Genomic DNA, 27,306 nt, shown 5'->3' on the forward strand with positions numbered 1-27,306 from the left:
GAAAACAAAGCAGAGAGTTGTGATTTGAGTTGCTGCAAGAGCTAAAATCCCAGCCCGTCCTGCCCCGTGCCATGGGCAGGGCCACCTCAGCCATGTCCTCTCCAGGGGGAACACCTGGACTCTTCCCAGCCCTGCCAGCCCCAGGAGCATCAGCAGAAGCCTCACCTGAGGATGATGTGCACGGACTCCAGGCGGGAGGTGATGTAGGCTTTGGTCACCTCGGGCGTGTAGGTCTCCAGCATGTGCGGCTCCGTGGCCTTCACGTAGGGCACGGACGCGGCCAGGCGCTGCCACAGGCTCAGCAGGTAGTGCACACTGTTGGGAGCGAATTCCCAGTGCTTCCACAGGGAAAAAAAGAAGGAAAATAAACCAGGGAGTTATGATTTGTGCTGTTTGATTCAAGTTTTTCCCTCAGAATTTGGACAGGAAGGTGTTTAAAGCTCAGCTCGCTGCACCTTCCATTGGCCTTTAATGGCCTGGTTGCCAAATTAGCCAGGAATTTCAGAGCACACTGCTGGGAGAAAATTCCCAGTGCTTCAAGAGGGAAAAGGGAAGGAAAACAAAGCAGGGAGTCATGATTTGTGTTGTTTGATTCAAGTTTTTCCCACAGAATTTCTGCTGCAAGGGGTTTCAAGTTCAGCTCATTGCACCTTCCGCTGGTTGCAAAATTAACCAGGAACTTCAGAGCAAACTGTTGGGAGTGAACTCCCAGTGCTTCCACAGGGAAAAAGGAAGGAAAACAAAGCAAGGAGTTATGATTTGTGTTGTTTGACTCTGGTTTTTCCCACAGAATTTCAGCTGGAAGGTGTTTAATGCTCAGCTCGCTGCACCTTCCACTGGCCTGTAATGGCCTGGTTGCCAAATTAATCAGGAATTTCAGGGCACACTGTTGGGAGAAAATTCCCACTGCTTGAAGAGGGAAAAAAGAAGGAAAATAAACCAGGGAGTTGTGATTTGTGCAGTTTGATTTAAGTTTCTCCCTCAGAATTTGGACTGGAAGGTGTTTAAAGCTCAGCTCACTGCACTTTCCACTGGCCTCATTACTAAATTAACCAGGAATTTCAGAGCACATTGTTGGGGGAAAATTCCCAGTGCTTCCACAGGGAAGACAGAAGGAAAACAAAGCAGGGAGTTACAATTTGTGTTGTTTGACTCAGGTTTTTCCCACAGAATTTGTCCTGGAAGTTTTTTAATGCTCAGTTCGCTGCACCTTCCATTGGCCTTTAATGGCCTGGTTGCCAAATTAATCAGGAATTTCAGAGCACACTGTTGGGAGCAAACTCCCAGTGCTTCCACAGGGAAAAGGGAAGGAAAACAAAGCAGGGAGTTATGATTTGTGTTGTTTGATTCAAGTTTTTCCCACAGAATTTGTGTTGCAAGGGGTTTCAAGTTCAGCTCATTGCACCTTCCATTGGTTGCAAAATTAACCAGGAACTTCAGAGCAAACTGTTGGGAGCGAACTCCCAGTGCTTCCACACGGAAAAGGGAAGGAAAACAAAGCAAGGAGTTATGATTTGTGTTGTTTGACTCTGGTTTTTCCCACAGAATTTCAGCTGGAAGGTGTTTAATGCTCAGCTCGCTGCACCTTCCATTGGCCTTTAATGCCCTGGTTGCTGAATTAACCAGGAATTTCAGGGCACACTGTTGGGAGAAAATTCCCAGTGCTTCAAGAGGGAAAAAAGAAGGAAAATAAACCAGGGAGTTATGATTTGTGCTGTTTGATTTAAGTTTCTCCCTCAGAATTTGTCCTGGAAGTTTTTCACTGCTCAGTTCGCTGCACCTTCCATTGGCCTGTAATGGCCTGGTTACCAAATTAATCAGGAATTTCAGAGCACACTGTTGAGAGCAAATTCCCAGTGCTTCCACAGGGAAAAGAGAAGGAAAACAAAGCAGGGGGGTTATTATTTGTGTTGTTTGACTCTTGTTTTTCCCACAGAATTTGGGTTGGAAGGTGTTTAATGCTCAGCTCGCTGCACCTTCCATTGGCCTTTTAATGCCCTGGTTGCTGAATTAACCAGGAATTTCAGGGCACACTGTTGGGAGAAAATTCCCAGTGCTTCAAGAGGGAAAAAAAGAAGGAAAATAAACCAGGGAGTTATGATTTGTGCTGTTTGATTTAAGTTTCTCCCTCAGAATTTGTCCTGGAAGTTTTTTAATGCTCAGTTCGCTGCACCTTCCATTGGCCTGTAATGGCCTGGTTGCCAAATTAATCAGGAATTTCAGAGCACATTGTTAGGAGCAAATTCCCAGTGCTTCCACAGGGAAAAGAGAAGGAAAACAAAGCAGGGGGTTATGATTTCTGTTGTTTGACTCGAGTTTTTCCCACAGAATTTGGGTTGGAAGGTGTTTAAAGCTCAGCTTGTTGCATCTTGCCTGGTTGCCAAATTAACCAAGAATTTCAGAGCAAACTGTCGGGAGAAAATTCCCAGTGCTTCCAGAGGGAAAATGGAAGGAAAACAAGCCAGGAACACATGATTTGTGCTGTTTGATTTAAGTTTTTCCCACAGAATTCGGGTTGGAAGTGGTTTAAAGCTCAGCTTGGTGCACCTTGCCTGGTTGCCAAATGAACCAGGAATTTCAGGACACACGTGGACCAGAGTTGTTCCCAGCACTGAGGAAACACTGGGAGATAATTCCAAATTCCCAGGACATGCAGCTGAATCCCAGCCCTCCCCCAGCTCCCACACACTGCACAGCCTGAGCTGCTTCCCAGGAATTCCAATTCCACAAACAAAGGAATTTGGTTTTTTTAAACCTTCTCCCGTGCAGAGCTGTGGTTGTGAGCTGGAAAGCTCAGTGGAAATATCCACGATATTCCAATTCCTCCCAATCCCCCTGAGTGCATTGCAACAGTGAAGTGAGACAGAATCCTAAAAATAAACCTTATTTCACACATTTTGTTTTATTCCCTGCTATGATATGGAAAAGCCTCTGGAGGCATGGCAACAACTCTGCCTTCCCACATGGATTCCATTCAGGATTTCAGGGGATGATCCAGGCAGGATTTCTGTAAAAATTCCCTGTTTTCCAGGGAATGCAGAGGGCAGGGAAGGGCTGTACCTGCAGGCTGGTGACGGTGAAGTTGGCGATGAGCCGGATCACCTCGGGGTAATTCTCCACCTTCACCAGTTCTCCCAGTTGGTAATTGCTTTTCAACCGGGCCAGCAGCCGGCAGAACTCGTGGTAATTGTTGGGGTCTGATAAACTCTGAGGGGACAAAAAGAGGAGGGGGATTCAGGAGCAGCTCTGAGGCTGCCATGGACCCTCATGGAATCAGAGAGAGCTGCAAAAACAAAACCAAGCTCCCAACAAATCCCACTCTGCCCAGTCAGCAATTGCCAATTTTCCTGGTTTTTGGGCATTTCCAGGGATGATTCCAGTCCTTAAATACTCTTCCAATGGAGAATTGTTCTTACAGGATGAGTTCTGCTGTTCCCTGCCAGAGGCTCAAATCATCATGGAATTGGAGAACAAGTCCAAGTTCCCACCAAATCCCACTCTGCCCAGCCAGCAATTGCCAATTTTCCTGTTTTTGGGCATTTCCAGGGATATTTCCAGTCCTTAAATACCCTTCCAATGGAGAATTGTTCTTACAGGATGAGTTCTGCTGTTCCCTGCCAGAGGCTCAGAGCATCATGGAATCAGAAAGAGCTGCAAAAACAAAACGAAGCTCCCAACAAATCCCACTCTGCCCAGTCAGCAATTGCCAATTTTCCTGGTTTTTGGGCATTTCCAGTCCTTAAATACTCTTCCAATGGAGAATTGTTCCTACAGGATGAGTTCTGCTGTTCCCTGCCAGAGGCTCAGAGCATCATGGAATCAGAAAGAGCTCCTACAAAAAAACCAAGCTCCCAACAAATCCCACTCTGCCCAGCCAGCAATTGCCAATTTTCCTGTTTTTTGGGCATTTCCAGGGTTGTTTCCAGTCCTTAAACACCCTTCCAATGGAGAAATTGTTCCCACAGGATGAGTTCTGCTGTTCCCTGCCAGAGATTCAGATCATCATGAAATTGGAGAACAAGTCCAAGCTCCCAACAAATCCCACCCTGCCCAGTCAGCAACTGCCAATTTCCCTGGTTTTTGGGCATTTCCAAGGATATTTCCAGTCCTTGAATACTCTTCCAATGGAGAATTGTTCTCACAGGATGAGTTCTGCTGTCCTCTACCAGAGGCTCAGATCATCATGAATTTGGAGAACAAGTCCAAGCTCCCAGCAAAACTCATTCTGCCCATTAAACCAGGTCAGCAATTGCCAATTTTCCTGGGTTTTGGGCATTTCCAGGGATGCTTCCAGTCCTTAAATACCCTTCCAATGGAAAAATGGTTCCCACAGGAGCAGCTCTGCTGCCCCATGCCAGAGGATCAGATGGATCATCACAGAATCAGAGGGAGCTCCAAGAACAAGCTCCCAACAAAACTCATTCTGCCCATTAAACCAGGTCAGCAATTGCCAATTTTCCTGGGTTTTGGGCATTTCCAGGGATGTTTCCAATCCTCAAACACTCTTCCAATGGAAAAATTGCTCCTACAGGAGCAGCTCTGCTGTCCTCCACCAGAGGGTCAGATCATCATGGAATCAGAGAGAGCTGCAAAAACAAAACCAAGCTCCCAACAAATTCCACTCTGCCCAGCCAGCAATTGCCAATTTTCCTGTTTTTTGGGCATTTCCAGGGTTGTTTCCAGTCCTTAAACACTCTTCCAATGGAGAATTGTTCCCACAGGATGAGTTCTGCTGTCCCTGCCAGAGGCTCAGATCATCATGGAATTGGACAACAAGCCCAAGCTCCCACCAAATCCCACCCTGCCCATTAAACCAGGTCAGTAATTGCCAATTTTCCTCGTTTTTGGGCATTTCCAGGGATGTTTCCAATCCTCAAACACTCTTCCAATGGAAAAATTGCTCCTACAGGAGCAGCTCTGCTGTCCTCTACCAGAGGCTCAGATCATCATGAAACTGGATAACAAGTCCAAGCTCCCAGCAAAACTCATTCTGCCCATTAAACCAGGTCAGCAATTGCCAATTTTCCTGGTTTTTGGGCATTTCCAGGGATATTTCCAGTCCTTAAACACCCCTCCAATGGAGAATTGTTCTTACAGGATGAGTTCTGCTGTCCTCCACCAGAGGTTCAGATCATCATGGAATTGGAGAACAAGTCCAAGCTCCCAACAAAACCCACCCTACCCATTAAACCAGGTCAGCAATTGCCAATTTTCCTGTTTTTTGGGCATTTCCAGGGATGTTTCCAGTCCTTAAATGCCCTTCCAATGGAGAATTGTTCTTACAGGATGAGTTCTGCTGTTCCCTGCCAGAGGCTCAGATCATCATGGAATTGGACAACAAGTCCAAGCTCCCAACAAAACCCACCCTGCCCATTAAACCAGGTCAGTAATTGCCAATTTTCCTATTTTTTGGGCATTTCCAGGGATGTTTCCAATCCTCAAACACTCTTCCAATGGAAAAATTGCTCCTACATGAGCAGCTCTGCTGTCCTCTACCAGAGGCTCAGATCATCATGGAATTGGAGAACAAGTCCAAGCTCCCAGCAAATCCCACCCTGCCCATTAAACCAGGCCAGTAATTGCCAATTTTCCATTTTTTGGGCATTTCCAAGGATGCTTCCAGTCCTTAAACACTCTTCCAATGGAGAAATGTTCTCACAGGATGAGTTCTGCTGTGCTCTACCAGAGGTTCAGATCATCATGGAATCAGAGAACAAGTCCAAGCTCCCAACAAATCCCACTCTGCCCAGTCAGCAATTGCCAATTTTCCTGGTTTTTTGGGCATTTCCAGAGATATTTCCAGTCCTTAAACAGCCTTCCAATGGAGAAATTGTTCTTACATCCACCACGAACCTTCCATGGTGACGGAATGGCGGGAAAATGGAAGAGCAGGCCAAGCGGGACGTGAAAAAGGAATTTTTAAAAGAATTTTTTTTCCACGAAAAAGGATATTTTGGGATGAAATGTGCTGGAAAGGATGCACAGATTGATTTTTCCTTGGAATACTCACCTGGGGGTTTTCCAGTATCCGTTTCACCCCATCCACCAGGTGGGATAAGAACTTGGCCCTCTCGGCGTTGTTGAAGAGGGAGCGGCGCACGGAGGCGATCTGCACCAAGCAGGATAAAACCTGCCAGGAACACAGAAAAACGGGAAAAAACACAAAAACAGGGGTGAAAACGAGGAAAGGAAGAAATTTTCCCCTCATGACACGAGCAGGGATTGAGGTTTGGTGCTGCTTTAGGGATCAAACAATTCTGTCCCCTCAGAAATCGCAGCACGCAAAGCAACAGCTCCATCCCAAAAATCACAGAATTTATGGAATTCTTGAGGTGGGAAAAGCACTCAAAGGTGAGAATCCAAATTTGATCCCCACCTTGGCACCCAGGCTTTCCCTGGACACCTCCAGGGATGGGGATCCCAATGGAATAATTTCAGATTTCCATTTAAAAAAGGATTCTCACACCTCAAACCTCTCCTGAATATTTAAGGCTTGAAATTCAGAATTAGCCATTAACTGAATTATTCCCAATGGAATAATTTCAGATTTCCATTTAAAAAAAGGAATCTCACACCTCAAATCTCTCCTGAATATTTAAGGCTTGAAATTCAGAATTAGCCATTAACTGAATTATTCCCAATGGAATAATTTCAGATTTCCATTTAAAAAAGGAATCTCACACCTCAAATCTCTCCTGAATATTTAAGGCTTGAAATTCAGAATTAGCCATGAACTGAATTATTCCCAATGGAATAATTTCAGATTTCCATTTAAAAAAAGGAATCTCACACCTCAAATCTCTCCTGAATATTTAAGGCTTGAAATTCAGAATTAGCCATTAACTGAATTATTCCCAATGGAATAATTTCAGATTTCAATTTTAAAAAGGAATCTCACACCTCAAACCTCTCCTGAATATTTAAGGCTTGAAATTCAGAATTAGCCATGAACTGAATTATTCCCAATGGAATAATTTCAGATTTCTATTTAAAAAAGGAATCTCACACCTCAAATCTCTCCTGAATATTTAAGGCTTGAAATTCAGAATTAGCCATTAACTGAATTATTCCCAATGGAATAATTTCAGATTTCCATTTAAAAAAGGAATCTCACACCTCAAACCTCTCCTGAATATTTAAGGCTTGAAATTCAGAATTAGCCATGAACTCTCCACCAGAATAAGTGGAGTCTCCATGGAAAAAATCCTTCTGAAGGCCTTCCCCTCTCAGCCTTAATTATGGAAAATATTTACCAGATAAATGCCTGAAAGGCCTTTTTAAAATTCTTTTTCTTGAAGAAATAATCCAACTTTTTATTTTTTCCAGAAGAAATAATCCAACTTTTAATTTTTTCCAGAAGAAATAATTCAACTTTTAATTTTTTCCAGAAGAAATAATCCAACTTTTAGCTCCGTTGTGTTTTCATCCCAATGGACATTGGCCTTGTTTGGAAGGGTGGAAGGAGAAAATTCCAAACCTGGAATCCTGGTGTGGTTTTAGGATTTGGTTTGGGATTTAACAAGAGTTGCTCCCTCAAGGGGATGAGGTTGGAATTCCAGCAAAAAAAAAAGGATTTAGGGGAAAATCCAACCTCAGAGATGCTTCAAAACTCTCAGCAGCATTTGGACACTTCAGGTATCTCAATCCCCAGGGAATCTCCCAGAGAAAATCCTAAAATAAAGAAAAATTAACCCTGCACTTACCAGAGGAGAAAATGAAGGAGGGATGGAATGATAAAGATCAAAAAACAACTGAAGGGTCGAAGAATCCAAGAATGCTGCAAGAGAAAAGAAAATTTTACCTCCATTTATTTCCCACAGCTCTAATCTTTATTTTCCCACCCGTGGTGGATTTGTCACACCAAAGCACCACAACCCTACGGAAAAATTCTCCCAGGATTTTGTATTTTTAAAAGGCTAAATTGAGAAATTGAGACTCAAGAAATTGAGTCACCCCCAGGCACTTGGAAATGGGGAGAAAAATGACAGGAAAGTATTTTAAGAACAAAATCTGTGCCTGTCAAATGCCTGCTGGGAACAGCAACATGTGGGAAAAAGCTGACAAATTATTCAAATTATTCCTTATTTCTTTTTTAGATCCATTTTTCCTGGTTTTTTGGAACAAGAGGTAGAAGACTGAAAGGTAAAAAGTGTTTTAAAAACAACATAAAATTATTCAGGTGGGTTCAGAGCCGAGTTTAACCCGTGGCTTTGCAAAGCTGTGGTTTATTGGTGATACATGTGGTTTATTTGCAATACAATCTGTGCCTGTCAAATGCCTGCTGGGAACAGCAGCATGTGGGAAAAAGCTGCCAAATTATTCAAATTATTCCTTATTTCTTTTTTAGATCCATTTTTCCTGGTTTTTTGGAACAAGAGGTCAAAGACCAGATAAAAACAACATAAAATGAATCAGGTGGGTTCAGAGCTGAGTTTAACCCGTGGCTTTGCAAAGCTGTGGTTTATTCGTAATCTATGTGGTTTATTTGCAATACAATCTGTGCCTGTCAAATGCCTGCTGGGAACAGCAGGATGTGGGAAAAAAGTGCCAAATTATTCAAGTTATTCCCTATTTTTTTTTATTTTTTAGATCCATTTTCCTGGTTTTTTGGAACAAGAGGTAAAAGACTGAAAGGTAAAAAGTGTTTTAAAAACAACATAAAATGAATCAGGTGGGTTCAGAGCTGCGTTTAACCCGTGGCTTTGCAAAGCTGTGGTTTATTCGTAATATATGTGGTTTATTTGCAATACAATCTGTGCCTGTCAAATGCCTGCTGGGAACAGCAGGATGTGGGAAAAAAGTGCCAAATTATTCAAGTTATTCCCTATTTGTTTTTATTTTTTAGATCCATTTTTCCTGGTTTTTTGGAACAACAGGTGAAAGACCAGAAGGTAAAAAGTGTTTTAAAAACAACATAAAATGAATCAGGTGGGTTCAGAGCTGAGTTTAACCCGTGGCTTTGCAAAGCCGTGGTTTATTTGTAATATATGTGGTTTATTTGCAATACAATCTGTGCCTATCAAATGCCTGCTGGGAACAGCAGCATGTGGGGAAAAGCTGACAAATTATTCAAGTTATTCCCTATTTTTTTTTATTTTTAGATCCATTTTTCCAAAAGAGGTGAAAGACCAGAAGGTAAAAAATGTTTTAAAAACAACATAAAATGAATCAGGTGGGTTTAGAGCCGAGTTTAACCCATGGCTTTGCAAAGCTGTGGTTTATTCATAATATATGTGGTTTATTTGCAATACAATCTGTGCCTATCAAATGCCTGCTGGGACCAGCAGGATGTGGGAAAAAAGTGCCAAATTATTCAAGTTATTCCCTATTTTTTTTTATTTTTTAGATCCATTTTCCTGGTTTTTTGGAACAAGAGGTGAAAGACTGAAAGGTAAAAAGTGTTTTAAAAACAACATAAAATGAATCAGGTGGCTTTAGAGCTGAGTTTAACCCGTGGCTTTGCAAAGCTGTGGTTTATTTGTGATACACGTGGTTTATTCGCAATAAACCACAGCTCAGGAGCGTTTTTCCAGGCAGGATCACCTGATCTCCAGCTGGTTGGGATCTGCACGGTGCAAAGATCATCCGAGGACTCGTCCGTGGAGGTGCCGATGAAATCGAAGTTCAGGCAGTTGTGGGTGAGCTTGAGCAGCTGCATCAGCAGCCCGTGCTGGCTCTCGTCGTTCAGGTTCAGGTTCTTCCCCGAAGCCTGAGGAAAACGTGGGATTCGGGAAGAGAAAAGGGAAAAAAACCATAAAATTTGGGGAAAAACACGTAAAATTTGGGGAAAAAACATGTAAAATTTGGGAAAAAAAATATAAAATTTGGGTGAAAAAATATAAAATTGGGGGAAAAAAAAATTTGGGAAAAAAAAATAGAAAATTTGGGAAAAAAATAGAAAATTTGGGTAAAAAAATATAAAATTTGGGAAAAACATATAAAAATCCAAGTGGCAGCTGAATTTAGGCAGGATTTTATTTGAGGGATTTATGGAAGGAGCAACGGGTGTGGTTTATCAGGTAGCGAGGCATAATTGGTCGTTCAGGTTCAGGTTCTCCCCTGAAGACTGAGGAAAATGTGGGATTCAGGCAGGGAAAACAGGAAAAAAAATAGAAAATTTTTTTGGGAAAAAAAAATATAAAAATCCAAGTGGCAGCTGAATTTAGGCAGGATTTTATTTGCGGAATGAGCAACGGGTGTGGTTTATCAGGTAGCGAGGCACAATTGGTCGTTGAGGTTCAGGTTCTTCCCCGAAGCCTGGGGAAAATAAATTTAAATTTGGGGAAAAAAATAGAAAATTTGGGTAAAAAAATATAAAATTTGGGAAAAAACATATAAAAATCCAAGTGGCAGCTGAATTTAGGCAAGACGTTATTTGAGGGATTTATTGAACGAGCAACGGGTGTGGTTTATCAGGTAGCAAGGCATAAATAAAATGAATAAAAAGAAATAAATATATTCCAGCCTAAATAAAATCCTAGATTTTTTCCATGAAAAACTGGGACAAGGATTTGTTTGTCAGATATATTTAAAATAAAAACCCAAATTCTCCTTTTTTTCCTGATGCTTTAAGCCAGGGAATTTGAATCTCAGCAGCCCGTGCTGGCTCTCGTCGTTCAGGTTCAGGTTCTTCCCCTGAAGCCTGAGGAAAATGTGGGATTAAGGCAGGGAAAAGGGAAAAAATATAAAATTTGGGGGAAAAAATAGAAAATTTGGGTAAAAAAATATAAAATTTGGGAAAAAAAAAAATTTGGGAAAAAAATTATAAAATTTGGGTAAAAAAATAGAAAATTTGGGAAAAAAAATAGAAAATTTGGGTAAAAAACATGTAAAATTTGGGAAAAAAAAAATAAAATTGGGAAAAAAAATATAAAATTTGGGAAAAAAAATTTGGGAAAAAAATATAAAATTTGGGAAAAAAAAATTGGGAAAAAAAAAATAAAATTTGGGAAAAACATATAAAAATCCAAGTGGCAGCTGAATTTAGGCAGGATTTTATTTGCAGAATGAGCAACGGGTGTGGTTTATCAGGTAGCGAGGAATAATTGGTTGTTCAGGTTCAGGTTCTTCCCCGAAGCCTGAGGAAAATGTGGGATTAAGGCAGAGAAAAGGGAAAAAAAATATAAAATTTCGGAAAAAAAAAATAAAAATCCAAGTGGCAGCTGAATTTAGGCAAGACGTTATTTGAGGGATTTATTGAATGAGCAACGGGTGTGGTTTATCAGGTAGCGAGGCACAATTGGTCATTCAGGTTCAGGTTCTTCCCCAAAGCCTGAGGAAAACGTGGGATTCAGGCAGGGAAAAGGGAAAAAAAATATAAAATTTGGGAAAAAAACCAGAAAATTGGGGTAAAAAAATATAAAATTTGGGGAAAAAAACCAGAAAATTTGGGTAAAAAAATATAAAATTTGGGGAAAAAAAATTTGGGAAAAAAAATATAAAATTTGGGAAAAAAAAATAGAAAATTTGGGTAAAAGAATATAAAATTTTGGAAAAAAAAAAATCAAAGTGGTGGCTGAATTTAGGCAGGATTTTATTTGCGGAACGAGCAACGGGTGTGGTTTATCAGGTAGCGACGCATAATTGGTCGTTCAGGTTCAGGTTCTTCCCTGAAGCCTGAGGAAAATGTGGGATTCAGGCAGGGAAAAGGGAAAAAAAATATAAAATTTGGGAAAAAAACATATAAAAATCCAAGTGGCAGCTGAATTTAGCCAAGGTGTTATTTGAGGGATTTATGGAACGAGCAACGGGTGTGGTTTATCAGGTAGCAAGGCATAATAAAATAAATAAAAAGAAATAAAATTAATATATTCCAGCCTAAATAAAATCCTAGATTTTTTCCATGAAAAACTGGGACAGGGATTTGTTTGTCAGAGATATTTAAAATAAAAACCCAAATTCTCCTTTTTTTCCTGATGCTTTAAGCCAGGGAATTTGAATCTCAGCAGCCCGTGCTGGCTCTCGTCGTTCAGGTTCAGGTTCTTCCCCGAAGCCTGAGGAAAACGTGGGATTAAGGCAGGGAAAAGGGAAAAAAAATATAAAATTTGGGTAAAAAAATATAAAATTTGGGAAAAAAAAAATAAAATTTGGGAAAAAAAATAAAATTTGGGGAAAAAAATATAAAATTTGGGAAAAAAAATATATAAAATTTGGGAAAAAAATATAAAATTTGGGAAAAAAAATAGAAAATTTGGGAAAAAAATATAAAATTTGGGAAAAAAACATATAAAAATCCAAGTGGCAGCTGAATTTAGGCAAGGCGTTATTTGTGGGATTTATGGAATGAGCAATGGGTGTGGTTTATCAGGTAGCGAAGCATAAATAAAATAAATAAAAAAGAAATAAATATATTCCAGCCTAAATAAAATCCTAGATTTTTTCCATAAAAAACTGAGACAAGGATTTGTTTGTCAGAGATATTTAAAATAAAAACCCAAATTCTCCTTTTTTTCCTGATGCTTTAAGCCAGGGAATTTTAATGTCAGCAGCCCGTGCTGGCTCTCGTCGTTCAGGTTCAGGTTCTTCCCCGAAGCCTGAGGAAAACGTGGGATTCGGGAAGAGAAAAGGGAAAAAACCCATAAAATTTGGGGAAAAAAATAAAAAAAATTTAAGTGGCGTCTGAATTTAGGCAGGATTTTATTTGCAGAATGAGCAACGGGTGTGGTTTATCAGGTAGCGAGGCACAATTGGTCGTTCAGGTTCTCCCCTGAAGCCTGAGGAAAATGTGGGATTCAGGCAGGGAAAAGGGGAAAAAAATATAAAATTTGGGGAAAAAAGATATAAAATTTGGGTAAAAAAATATAAAATTTGGGTAAAAAACATGTAAAATTTGGGAAAAAAAATAGAAAATTTGGGTAAAAAAATATAAAATTTGGGAAAAAAATAGAAAATTTGGGAAAAACATATAAAAATCCAAGTGGCAGCTGAATTTAGGCAAGGTGTTATTTGAGGGATTTATGGAATGAGCAACGGGTGTGGTTTATCAGGTAGCAAGGCATAATACAATAAATAAAAAGAAATAAAATTAATATATTCCAGCCTAAATAAAATCCTAGATTTTTTCCATGAAAAACTGGGACAAGGATTTGTTTGTCAGAATATTTAAAATAAAAACTCAAATTCTCCTTTTTTTCCTGATGCTTTAAGCCAGGGAATTTTAATCCCAGCAGCCCGTGCTGGCTCTCGTCGTTCAGGTTCAGGTTCTTCCCCGAAGCCTGAGGAAAACGTGGGATTCGGGAAGAGAAAAGGGAAAAAAATATAAAATTTGGGGAAAAAAATAAAAAAAATTCAAGTGGCGGCTGAATTTAGGCAAGGTGTTATTTGAAGGATTTATGGAACGAGCAACGGGTGTGGTTTATCAGGTAAAAAAAGGAGAAAAGGGAAAAAAAAATATAAAATTTGGGAAAAAAAATAGAAAATTTGGGTAAAAAAATATAAAATTTGGGAAAAAAAAATAAAAAAAATTCAAGTGGCAGCTGAATTTAGGCAGGATTTTATTTGCGGAATGAGCAACGGGTGTGGTTTATCAGGTAGTGACGCATAATTGGTCGTTCAGGTTCAGGTTCTTCCCTGAAGCCTGAGGAAAATGTGGGATTCAGGCAGGGAAAAGGGAAAAATAATAGAAAATTTGGGGAAAAAATATAAAATTTGGGAAAAAAAAAAAAAAAAATTCAAGTGGCGGCTGAATTTAGGCAAGGTGTTATTTGCGGAATGAGCAACGGGTGTGGTTTATCAGGTAGCAAGGCACAAGTGGTCATTCAGGTTCTTCCCTGAAGCCTGAGGAAAACGTGGGATTCAGGCAGAGAAAAGGGAAAAAAAATATAAAATTTGGGAAAAAAAATAAAAAAAATTCAAGTGGCAGCTGAATTTAGGCAAGGTGTTATTTGAGGGATTTATTGAACGAGCAACGGGTGTGGTTTATCAGGTAGCAAGGCACAAGTGGTCATTCAGGTTCTTCCCTGAAGCCTGAGGAAAACGTGGGATTCAGGCAGGGAAAAGGGAAAAAAATATAAAATTTGGGAAAAAAATATAAAATTTGGGAAAAAAAAAATTTGGGTAAAAAAATAAAATTTGGGAAAAAAAGATATAAAATTTGGGAAAAAAATAGAAAATTTGGGTAAAAACCATATAAAATTTGGGAAAAAAAATATAAAATTTGGGGGAAAAAACCAGAAAATTTGGGGAAAAAAACCAGAAAATTTGGGTAAAAAAATATAAAATTTGGGTAAAAATATATAAAAATCCAAGTGGCAGCTGAATTTAGGCAAGGTGTTATTTGAGGGATTTATGGAACGAGCAACGGGTGTGGTTTATCAGGTAGCGAGGCATAATTGGTTGTTCAGGTTCTCCCCTGAAGCCTGAGGAAAACGTGGGATTCAGGCGGAGAAAAGGGAAAAAAAATATAAAATTTGGGGAAAAAAATAGAAAATTTGGGAAAAAACATGTAAAATTTTGGAAAAAAATATAACATTTGGGTGAAAAAATATAAAATTTGGGAAAAAAAAATTTGGGAAGAAAATATAAAATTTGGGAAAAAAAAAGAAAATTTGGGTAAAAAAATATAAAATTTTGGAAAAAAAAAATCAAAGTGGTGGCTGAATTTAGGCAGGATTTTATTTGCAGAATGAGCAACGGGTGTGGTTTATCAGGTAGCGAGGCACAATTGGTCATTCAGGTTCAGGTTCTTCCCTGAAGCCTGAGGAAAACGTGGGATTAAGGCAGGGAAAAGGGAAAAAAAATAGAAAATTTGGGAAAAAAATATAAAATTTGGGTAAAAAATATAAAATTTGGGAAAAAAAATTGGGAAAAAAATATAAAATTCGGGGAAAAAAATAGAAAATTTGGGTAAAAAAAAAAAATTGGGAAAAAAATATAAAATTTGGGTAAAAAAAAATTGGGAAAAAAATATAAAATTTGGGAAAAAAATTATAAAATTTGGGGAAAAAAATATAAAAATCCAAGTGGCAGCTGAATTTAGGCAAGGTGTTATTTGAGGGATTTATGGAACGAGCAATGGGTGTGGTTTATCAGGTAGCAAGGCATAATAAAATAAATAAAAAGAAATAAATATATTCCAGCCTAAATAAAATCTCAGATTTTTTCCATGAAAAACTGGGACAAGGATTTGTTTGTCAGAGATATTTAAAATAAAAACCCAAATTCTCCTTTTTTTCCTGATGCTTTAAGCCAGGGAATTTGAATCTCAGGATCCAGGGATTTATTTGCAGCTGGAATTGTAGGGAAGATTTTGATTTCTGGCTTTATTTTCTGTGTATTACCTAAAAATATATTTACCTAAATAATAATAAAAATATTTATATATAAAAAATAGAAAAATATATAATATATTTTAATATATATATGTATAATATATATAAAAAATATATATATATAATATATATAAAATATATAATATATATAAAATAGAAAAATATATAATATATTTAATATGTATAATATGCATATGTATATGTATATATATACATAATATGCATATATATGATGTAAATACATACATAACATGTAAATATGTATATGTATAAATAAAATCTATTTAATATGCATTATTTAAATAAAATCCATTTATTAATAGCAATTTATATAGGAAGAAAAACTTCCTTAATTAATCCAATTTTTTCCTTGAGAAACAAGAGGAAACTTTAACCCCAAGCTCAGAAAATCAGGGATTTATTTGCAGCTGGAATTGTAGGGAAGATTTTGATTTCTGGCTTTATTTTCTGTGCATTACCTAAAAATATATTTACCTAAATAATAATAAAAATATTTATATATTAAAAAATAGAAAAATATATAATATATTTTAATATATAATATATATATGTATTATATATAAATATAATATATATAAAATATATAATATATATAACATATATAATATAGAAAAATATATAATATATTTAATATGTATAATATGCATATGTATATATATACATATATTATATGCATATATATAATGTAAATACATATAACATGTAAATATATATATGTATAAATAAAATCTATTTAATATGTGTTATTTAAATAAAATCCATTTATTAATAGCAATTTATTTAGGAAGAAAAACTTCCTTAATTAATCAAATTTTTCCTTGAGAAACAAGAGGAAACTTTAACCCCCAAGCTCAGAAAATCAGGGATTCATTTGCAGCTGGAATTGTAGAGAAGATTTTGATTTCTGGCTTTATTTTCTGTGTATGACCTAAAAATATATTTACCTAAATAATAATAAATATATTTATATATAAAAAATAGAAAAATATATATTTTAATATATATATAATATTTATATATAATATATATAAAATATATAATATATATAATATAGAAAAATATATAATATATTTAATATGTATAATATGCATATGTATATGTATATATATACATATATATTATATGCACATATATAATGTAAATACATACATAACATGTAAATATGTATATGTATAAATAAAATCTATTTAATCTGTATTATTTAAATAAAATCCATTTATTAATAGCAATTTATATAGGAAGAAAAATTTCCTTAATTAATCCAATTTTTTCCTTGAGAAACAAGAGGAAACTTTAACCCCAAGCTCAGAATCCAGGGATTTATTTGCAGCTGGAATTGTAGGGAAGATTTTGATTTCTGGCTTTATTTTCTGTGTGTTACCTAAAAATATATTTACCTAAATAATAATAAAAATATTTATATATAAAATATATACCTATATAAAATACATATATTTAATATATACATATATAAATATATATGCACATATATTATGTAAATACATATATAACATGTAAATATGTATATGTATAAATAAAATCTATTAAATATGTATTATTTAAATAAAATCCATTTATTAATAGCAATTTATATGGGAAGAAAAACCTCCTTAATTAATCCAATTTTTCCTTGAGAAACAATAGAGAATTAACCCAGGGCTCAGGATCCAGGGATTTATTTGCAGCTGGAATTGTAGAGAAGAATTTAATTTCTCTATTTTCCACTCATTATTTAATTCAAATATATTTAATATTTCTAATTGACACATCAATTCCATACTTAACATCGATTTCCTCAGCAAGAAAAATTCACAATGAATCCATTTTCTTTTTGAAAGAACAACCCAAAACCGGAATTTTTGCGGGAGGAATTTCATCCCAAAATTCCACTTCCCAAAAAAATAAAAATATTCCGGAATTTTCCTTACCTGTTTCAGTAAACTGCAGGAGAGGGTGAAAATATCGAATAAAGAGGAATCTCGGAAGGAAGAGGCGATTTTCCTGTGCTTGGTCAGGGGGTGGGTGGTGTCGGCCTGCAGGGGAGAAAATTCCAGAAAATTCCAGGAAATCCAACAGGAATTCCAGGAAATCCAACAGGAATTCCAGGAAATCCAACAGGAATTCCAAGAAATCCAGCAGGAGTTCAAAAAAAATCCAAAATTTCAAGAATTCCAGCAGGAATTCCAAGAAATCCAACAGGAATTCCAGGAAATCCAGGATTCCAAGAAATCCAACAGGAATTCCAAGAAATCCAAAATTCCAGGAAATCCAACAGGAATTCTAGGAAATCCAACAGGAATTCCAAGAAATCCAACAGGAATTCCAAGAAATCCAGAATTCCAAGAAATCCAGTAGGAATTAAAAAAAATCCAACAGGAATTCCAGGAAATCCAAGATTCCAGGAAATCCAGCAGGAATTTCAAGAAATCCAACAGGAATTCCAAGAAATCCAGAATTCCAGGAAATCCAGCAGGAATTCCAGAAAATCCAACAGGAATTCCAGAAAATCCAGCAGGAATTCCAGGAAATCCAAAATTCCAAGAAATCCAACAAAAATTCAAAAAAATCCAACAGGAATTCCACAAATCCAGCAAATCCAGAATTCCAAGAAATCCAGCAGGAATTCCAGGAAATCCCTGCATAAATACCCACTTTGAAATATTCATATTTTACTATTTAAATTAAATAAAATAAACAATAAAATAAATTTTATAAATCTATATTTTAATTTTTCAATCAAAACCTGCCATAACAAATGAAATTGAAATTTATGCTAAAAATTAAATTTCAATTTCCAAACCTCTCCTTCAGGATTTCCTTCAGGACAGCTCCAATGTTGGATTTTAAACCTGAATTTTCCCAATAATTACATTAAAAACCCCAAAATTCCCAACTTTTATATTTTAGAAGGAAAAACCCCAACAAACCCTACATTTGTTAGGATATTAAAAGGACATTATTTAGAAATATTACTTTTATTAATTTTATTAATAAAATTTATTAACAATTTTAATATTAATATATATAGATATTAATGATATATTACTAATAATAAATAATAATTTATTAATAATTTTATTATTAAAATAAAATTATCCCTCAGCTCAGACTATTGGGATTTCAGGGAGTTTAGAAAAAATAAACATTATTTAATTCCTATTTAATTTATGGGAATGGAAAAATCCCCTTTATTTTTGGCCATGGGAAAATTGGATTTCTTTCTTTACTTTCACACTGAATTCAGCTTAAATTGGTGAATTTTGGTGAAAATTTGGATTAAATCAATGATTTGGGCTTTGACATTTCCAGTTCTGAAATCCCACCAGGATTAAACATCATCCCAGGGAAATTTGAAGTTAATTACTTAATAAGACAAAAAAAATTAATTTTTTTTTTTTTTAAGGAAAATCAGAGATTTTTCCACACATCTTAACCCTTGGGACTGCAGCAAAATCTGCATTTCTGAGGGAAAAACATGGAAAAAATATGGAAAAAAAGACAGAAAAAAATGCAGAAATTGGGATAGCAGCAGGTAAAGGTGCTTATTCCAGATTCCAGAGGAATTCCAGAGGGAAATGGAAAAATTTTGGAAAAATTTTAAATCCTCTGGAAAAGCTGGGCCAGGATTGGGCCTGGCCGGGCCTGAGGGGCTGGGAAAGGGACACAACCTGAGAATCCTGAAAGGTTTTTGTGGGGATTTTATCCCAAAAATTCACTCAGAATTTCATCCTGGATGAAAACAATGCTTTAAAAATGGGCAGAGTTGGAAAATTTTGGATTTTTCTCCAAGGTGTAGGAGGAGGGGCAGAAAATCAGAGACTTTTGCACTCATTGTGACCCTCAGGATTGCAGCAAAATCTGCATGTCTGAGGGAAAATAATGAAAAAAATATGGAAAAAAATACAGAAAAACCACAGAAATTGGGATAGCAGCAGGTAAAGGTGCTTATTCCAGAGGAATTCCAGAGGGAATTCCAGAGCACAGCCCTGGAAAAATTTTAAATCCTCTGGAAAAGCTGGGCCAGGATTGGGCCTGAGGGGCTGGGAAAGGGACACAACCTGAGAATCCTGAAGGTTTTGTGGGAATTTTATCCCAAAAATTCATCCAAAATTTCATCCTAGATGAAAACAATCCTTTAAAAATGGGCAGAGTTGGAAAATTTTGGGATTTTCTCCAAGGTGTAGGAGGAGGGGCAGAAAATCAGAGACTTTTCTACTCATTGTGACCCTCAGGATTGCAGCAAAATCTGCATGTCTGAGGGAAAAACATGGAAAAAATATGGAAAAAAAGATGGAAAAATCACAGAAATTGGGATAGCAGCAGGTAAAGGTGCTTATTCCAGAGGAATTCCAGAGGGAATTCCAGAGCACAGCCCTGGAAAAATTTTAAATCCTCTGGAAAAGCTGGGCCAGGATTGGGCCTGGCCGGGCCTGAGGGGCTGGGAAAGGGACACAACCTGAGAATCCTGAAGGATTTCTGGGAATTTTATCCCAAAAATTCATCCAGAATTTCACCCTGGATGAAAACGAAGCTTTAAAAATGGGGACAATTGGATAATTTTGGGTTTTTTCTTGATGGTCTAATAGGAGGGGCAGAAAATCAGATACTTTTGCACTCATTGTAACCCTCAGGACTGCAGCAAAATCTGCATGTCTGAGGGAAAATAATGAAAAAAATATGGAAAAAAAGATGGAAAAAATGCAGAAATTGGGATAGCAGCAGGTAAAGGTGCTTATTCCAGAGGAATTCAAGAGGGAATTCCAGAGCACAGCCCTGGAAAAATTTTAAATCCTTTGGAAAAGCTGGGCCAGGATTGGGCCTGGCCAGGCCTGAGGGGCTGGGAAAGGGACACAACCTGAGAATCCTGAAGGATTTCTGGGAATTTTATCCCAAAAATTCATCCAGAGTTTCATCCTAGATGAAAACAATGCTTTAAAAATGGGCAGAGTTGGAAAATTTTGGATTTTTCTCCAAGGTGTAGAAGGAGGAGCAGAAAATCAGAGACTTTTGCACTCATTGTAACGCTCAGGAATGAGCAAAATCTGCATGTCTGAGGGAAAACCATGAAAAAAATATGGAAAAAAGACAGAAAAAATGCAGAAATTGGGATAGCAGCAGGTAAAGGTGCTTAGTCCAGATTCCAGAGGGAATTCCAGAGGGAATTCCAGAGCACAGCCTTGGAAAAATTTTAAATCCTCTGGAAAAGCTGGGCCAGGATTGGGCCTGAGGGGCTGGGAAAGGGACACAACCTGAGAATCCTGAAAGTTTTTGTGGGAATTTTATCCCAAAAATTCATCCAGAATTTCACCCTGGATGAAAGAGATGGTTTAAAAATGGGCACAGTTGGAAAATTTTGGATTTTTCTCCAAGGTTTAGGAGGAGGGGCAGAAAATCAGAGACTTTTGCACTCATTGTAACCCTCAGGACTGCAACAAAATCTGCATGTCTGAGGGAAAACCATTGAAAAAATATGGAAAAAAAGATGGAAAAACCACAGAAACTGGGATAGCAGCAGGTAAAGGTGCTTATTCCAGAGGAATTCCAGAGGGAATTCCAGAGCACAGCCCTGGAAAAAATTTAAATCCTCTGGAAAAGCTGGGCCAGGATTGGGCCTGAGGGGCTGGGAAAGGGACACAACCTGAGAATCTTGAAAGGTTTTGTGGGAATTTTATCCCAAAAATTCATCAAGAATTTCATCCTAGAGGAAAACAATGCTTTAAAAATGGGCAGAGTTGGAAAAATTTAGATTTTTCTCCAAGGTGTAGGAGGAGGAGCAGAAAATCAGAGACTTTTCCACTCATTGTGACCCTCAGGATTGCAGCAAAATCTGCATGTCTGAGGGGAAACCATGAAAAAAATATGGAAAAAAAGACAGAAAAAAATGCAGAAATTGGGATAGCAGCAGGTAAAGGTGCTTATTCCAGATTCCAAAGGGAATTCCAGAGCACAGCCCTGGAAAAATTTTAAATCCTCTGGAAAAGCTGGGCCAGGATTGGGCCTGGCCAGGCCTGAGGGGCTGGGAAAGGGACACAACCTGAGAATCCTGAAGGATTTCTGGGAATTTTATCCCAAAAATTTACTCAGAATTTCACCCTGGATGAAAACAATGCTTTAAAAATGGGCAGAGTTGGATAATTTTGGGTTTTTTCTTGATGGTCTAGGAGGAGGGTGAGAAAATCAGAGACTTTTCCACTCATTGTAACCCTCAGGATTGCAGCAAAATCTGCATGTCTGAGGGGAAAACATGAAAAAAATATGGAAAAAAAGACAGAAAAAAATGCAGAAATTGGGATAGCAGCAGGTAAAGGTGCTTATTGCAGATTCCAGAGCAATTCCAGAGCACAGCCCTGGAGGGATTTTAAATCCTCTGGAAAAGCTGGGACAGGATTGGGCCTGGCCAGGCCTGAGGGGCTGGGAAAGGGACACAACCTGAGAATCCTGAAGGATTTCTGGGAATTTTATCCCAAAAACTCATCCAGAGTTTCATCCTAGATGAAAACAATCCTTTAAAAATGGGCAGAGTTGGAAAAATTTGGATTTTTCTCCAAGGTGTAGGAGGAGGAGCAGAAAATCAGAGACTTTTGCACTCATTGTGACCCTCAGGATTGCAGCAAAATCTGCATGTCTGAGGGAAAATAATGAAAAAAATATGGAAAAAAAGACAGAAAACCATGAAAAAATATGGAAAAAAAGACAGAAATTGGGATAGCAGCAGGTAAAGGTGCTTATTCCAGATTCCAAAGGAATTCCAGAGCACAGCCCTGGAGGGATTTTAAATCCTCTGGAAATTTGGGCTTTTTAAATCCTCAGGGACTGGGAAAGGGCCACAATGTGAGAATCCTGAAGGATTTGTGGGAATTTTATCCCAAAAATTCATCCAGAGTTTCATTCTGGATGAAAGACATTATTTAAAAATGGGGACGATCAGATAATTTTGGTTTTTTCTCCCTGGTAAATATGAAGGACTGACAACAGAAAGTTCTCATACTCATCCTCACTACATAATTCCTTTTTCTTGGTTTTTTTTTTCCCTTTTCATCCCAGAAAACCACCCCAAAACATGGGAATCCCATAAAACCACACCAAAACATGGGAAAAAGATGGAAGATGGAACAACAACAAATACCCAACAAACACAGAAATTCCCAAAATAAAAACCAGCAAAATTCCCAAAATAAAACCCCAGAAAAAGCAGGACACAACAAAATGAATGAGAAAATTGGACACTTACTTCACTGAGGAAGGCTGTAGCACTTACTTGATTAATTTCATTCGTTAATTGGGACAGGATTGTCACTCCTATGATGCAGTGCTCTACACTGTCCTGGGGAGGCAAAGGCACAGCTTATTTTTTTTGGAAAAATTTTGGAAAAATTCCCTTTTTTTTTGCTTTTTTTTTGGAAAAATTCTTAGCTAGAAAAAGCTTAATATTTAATAAATAAAAATAAAAAAAATTATCCAAAGAAGGGAGATTTTGGGAGGTTGAATGCAGGAAGTTGAAAGAAAATCTCAGGAATATTCATGAGGAGGAAAAGATGGATCCTAAAGGTTGGAATATTCAGGAATAATTCCCTGCTCACTGAATTTTTAAGATAAAATGTGATTTTCCATGGATAGAAAAGAAAATAAAGAAAATATTCCTTGATTTTCTACCCCATCCATGGGGATGGAAAAGATGGATCCTAAAATCTGGAGCATCCAGGAACAAATCCCTGCTCCCGGAATTTTTTAAGGAGCTAAAGAATAAATGAGATTTCCATGGATGGAAAGGGAACAATAAAGGAAAAAATTTCTTCATTTTTTTACTCCTCCATGGGGTGGATTTGAGGGTGGAAAAGATGGATCCTAAAGGTGGGAGCATCCAGGAAAAAATTCCTGATTTTTAAGGAGCTGTTTCCCCTCTGAAAAGCACCAACATGGAAGAACCCAAAAACTCCTTCAGGCCAACTCCAAACTCATTTTTTGGTGGATTTTGGTGATTCCTGGGAATTCTGAGGAGGGAATCTGACCTGCAAGAACCTGGTGGAAATCTGGGAACAGCCAGGAACAAATCCCTGAATTTTCAGGAGCTGTTTCCCCTCAGAATCCCCCACTGAAAAGCACCAACATGGAAGAACCCGAACTCCTCCAGGCCATCTCCAAACTGATTTTTTGGTGGATTTTGGTGAATCCTGGGAATTCTGAGGAGGAATTCTGATCTGCAGGAACCTGGAGCAAATCCAGGAACAAATCCCTGAATTTTCAGGAACTGTTTCCCCTCATAAGCTCCTACTGAAAACCACCAACATGGAAGAACCCAAACTCCTTCAGGCCACCTGCAATCTCCCAAATTTTGGTGAATCCTGGGAATTCTGAGGAGGGAATCTGACCTGCAAGGACCTGGAGCAAACTTGTGAGCATCCAGGAACAAATTCCTACTCCCACAAACAATTCCCTGACTTTTAAGGAGCTCTTCACCCTCAGAATCCCCTACTGAAAAGCACCAACACAGAAGAACCCAAACTCCTGCAGGCCATCTCCAAACTCATTTTTTGGTGGATTTTGGTGAATCCTGGGAATTCTGAGGAGGAAATCTGACCTGCAGGAACCTGGAGCAAATCCAGGAACAAATCCCTGCTCCCAGGAACAAATCCCTCATTTTTAAGGAACTCTTCACCCTCAGAAATTCCTCCTGAAAACCACCAACATGGAAGAACCCGAACTCCTCCAGGCCATCTCCAAACTCATTTTTTGGTGGATTTTGGTGAATCCTGGGAATTCTGAGGAGGGAATCTGACCTGCAGGAACCTGGTGGAAATCTGGGAACATCCAGGGACAATTCCCTGAATTTTAAGGAGCTGTTTCCCCTCAGAATCCCCTGCTGAAAACCACCAACATGGAAGAACCCAAACTCTTCCAGGCCATCTCCAAACTCATTTTTTGGTGGATTTTGGTGAATCCTGGGAATTCTGAGGAGGGATTCTGAACCCCAAGAACCTGGAGCAAAGCTGGGAGCACCCAGGAACAAATCCCTGAATTTTAAGGAACTCTTCACCCTCAGAATCCCCTACTGAAAACCACCGACACGGAAGAACCCGAACTCCTCCAGGCCATCCCCAAACTCATTTTTTGGTGGATCCTGGGAATTCTGAGGAGGAAATCTGACCTGCAAGGACCTGGAGCAAATCTAGGAGGATCAAGGAACAGTTTCCTGCTCCCAAGAACAATTCCCTGAATTTTCAGGAGCTGTTTCCCCTCAGAATCCCCTGCTGAAAACCACGGACATGGAAGAACCCGAACTGCTCTAGGCCATCTCCAAACTCATTTTTTGGTGGATCCTGGGAATTCTGAGGAAGAAATCTGACCTGCAGGAACCTGGTGCCAATCTGGGAGCACCCAGGAACAAATCCCTGACTTTTAAGGAACTCTTCACCCTCAGAAATTCCTCCTGAAAAGCACCAACATGGAAGAACCCAAACTCTTCCAGGCCATCCCCAAACTCATTTTTTGGTGGATTTTGGTGAATCCTGGGATCTCTGAGCAGGAAATCTGACCTGCAGGAACCTGGAGCAAATCTGGGAACAGCCAGGAACAATTCCCTGATTTTTAAGGAACTCTTCACCCTCAGAGTCCCCTACTGAAAACCACCAACATGGAAGAACCCGAACTCCTTCAGGCCACCTGCAATCTCCCATATTTTGGTGAATCCTGGGAATTCTGAGGAGAAAATCTGACTTGAAGGAACCTGGTGCCAATCTGGGAGCAACCAGGAATGATTCCCTACTCCCAGAAACAATTTCCTGGTTTTTAAGGAACTGTTTCCCCTCAGAAGCTGCTACTGAAAAGCACCAACACGGAAGAACCCAAACTCCTCCAGGCCATCTCCAAACTCATTTTTTGGTGGATTTTGGTGGATTTTTGGCACCTCTGAGGAGAGAACCTGACCTGCAGGAACCTGGTGGAAATCTGGGGACAACCAGGAACAAATCCCTGAATTTTAAGGAGCTCTTCACCCTCAGAATCCCTTGCTGAAAAGCACCAACATGGAAGAACCCGAACTCCTTCAGGCCACCTGCAATCTCCCAAATTTTGGTGAATCCTGGGAATTCTGAGGAGGGAATCTGACGTGCAGGAACCTGGTGCCAATCTGGGAACAACCACGAACGATTCCCCACTCCCAGGAACAATTTCCTGAATTTTCAGAAACTGTTTCCCCTCAGAATCTCTCCTGAAAAGCACCAACATGGAAGGACCTGAACTCCTCCAGGCCATCTCCAAACTCATTTTTTGGTGGATTTTGGTGAATCCTGGCACCTCTGAGGAGGAAATCTGACCTGCAAGGACCTGGAGCAAATCTGGGAACAACCAGGAACGATTCCCTACTCCCAGGAACAACTTCCTGAATTTTCAGGAGCAGTTTCCCCTCAGAAGCCCCTGCTGAAAACACCACTAGGGAAGAACTCAGACTCTTCAATACCACCTGCAAACTCCTGGATTTTGGTGAATCCTGGGAATTCTGAGGAGGGAACCTGACCTGCAGGAACCTGGAGCAAAGCTGGGAGCATCCAGGAACAAATCCCTGAATTTTAAGGAGCTCTTCACCCTCAGAATCCCCTGTTGAAAAGCACCAACATGGAAGAACCCAAACTCCTCCAGGCCATCTCCAAACTCATTTTTTGGTGGATTTTGGTGGATTTTTGGCACCTCTGAGGAGAGAACCTGACCTGCAGGAACCTGGTGGAAATCTGGGAGCATCCAGGGACAAATCCCCGAATTTTCAGGAGCTGTTTCCCCTCAGAAATTCCTCCTGAAAACCACCAACATGGAAGAACCCGAACTCCTGCAGGCCACCTGCAAACTCCCAAATTTTGGTGAATCCTGGGAATTCTGAGGAGAAAATCTGACCTGCAAGGACCTGGAGCAAATCCAGGAGGGTCAAGGAACAAATCCCTGAATTTTCAGGAGCTGTTTCCCCTCAGAATCCCCTGCTGAAAACCACGGACATGGAAGAACCCAAACTGCTCCAGGCCATCTCCAAACTCATTTTTTGGTGGATCCTGGGAATTCTGAGGAAGAAATCTGACCTGCAGGAACCTGGTGCCAATCTGGGAGCATCCAGAAACAAATCCCTGACTTTTAAGGAACTCTTCACCCTCAGAAATTCCTCCTGAAAAGCACCAACATGGAAGAACCCAAACTCTTCCAGGCCATCTCCAAACTCATTTTTTGGTGGATTTTGGTGGATTTTTGGCAGCTCTGACCTGCAGGAACCTGGTGACGTCGTTGATGACGTTCCTGAAGACGTACTCGTCCTTCTGGCAGTCGAACCAGCCCAGCTTGGTGATCCTGGCGTAGAGCTGGATCAGCGCCTGCGTCACGAACGTCGCCAGCTTCGGCCTCGTGGCCAGGTAGTTCAGCACATAATTCCCTGAAAAATGAGGAAAACGTGGAGCTGCAGGAAAAATTCAGCTCTGGGGGAAAAGCCTGGAGGAAAAAGGAGCTTTGGGGAGGTTGGTTGGAGTGGGGGAAATGGGAAAAATGTTGGGAATAAGAGAGAAGTGTTGGGGTTTTGTTTGGGAATTTAAGGTGATGGGAAAGGGGTGGATTTAGGTGTGGAATAAACCTAAGGAAAGGCTGGATTTAGCCCTGGAAAGAGATGGATTTAGCTTTGGAATAAAACTGGGAAAGAGTTGGATTTAGGCCTGAGAAAGGGTTGGATTTAACTCTGGAATGGACCTGGGAAAGGACTGGATTTAGTCCTGGAAAAGGGATGGATTTAGCTCTGGAATTGATCTGGGAAGGGATGGATTTAGTCCTGGAATAAAACTGGAAAAGGGATGGATTTAGCTCTGGAATTGATCTGGGAAGGGATGGATTTAGTCCTGGAATAAAACTGGAAAAGGGATGGATTTAGTCCCAGAAGAAAAGTGGGAAAGGGTTGGGTTTAACCCTAGGAAGGGTTGGATTTAGCCCTGGAATAAACCTGGGAAGGGCTGGATTTAAATCCCAGCGTATTTAAATCCTAATTCCTAGCCCT

General features: G+C 38.9%; 1 protein-coding gene across 2 annotated transcripts in view; it reads right to left on the bottom strand.

The window, feature by feature from the left end:
- Positions 1-27,306, bottom strand: part of XPO7 (exportin 7) — a 77,758-nt gene that overhangs the window by 38,731 nt on the left and 11,721 nt on the right. Inside the window, exons 4-11 of one of the 2 annotated variants that reach the window (XM_074559054.1) lie at positions 26,531-26,697; positions 22,549-22,614; positions 17,219-17,323; positions 9,544-9,709; positions 7,704-7,777; positions 6,011-6,130; positions 3,061-3,207; positions 166-338 (exon numbers count right to left, since the gene is read on the bottom strand). In XM_074559054.1, the coding sequence (XP_074415155.1) occupies positions 166-338; positions 3,061-3,207; positions 6,011-6,130; positions 7,704-7,777; positions 9,544-9,709; positions 17,219-17,323; positions 22,549-22,614; positions 26,531-26,697 (1,018 nt within the window). Of the gene's footprint in view, positions 1-165; positions 339-3,060; positions 3,208-6,010; positions 6,131-7,703; positions 7,778-9,543; positions 9,710-17,218; positions 17,324-22,521; positions 22,615-26,530; positions 26,698-27,306 lie in introns of both variants that reach the window. The other variant, XM_074559053.1, reaches the window with a different exon arrangement.

This window comes from Zonotrichia albicollis, chromosome 26 (assembly GCF_047830755.1).
Source record: "Zonotrichia albicollis isolate bZonAlb1 chromosome 26, bZonAlb1.hap1, whole genome shotgun sequence".
In the NCBI taxonomy this organism is placed as follows: Eukaryota; Metazoa; Chordata; class Aves; order Passeriformes; family Passerellidae; genus Zonotrichia; species Zonotrichia albicollis.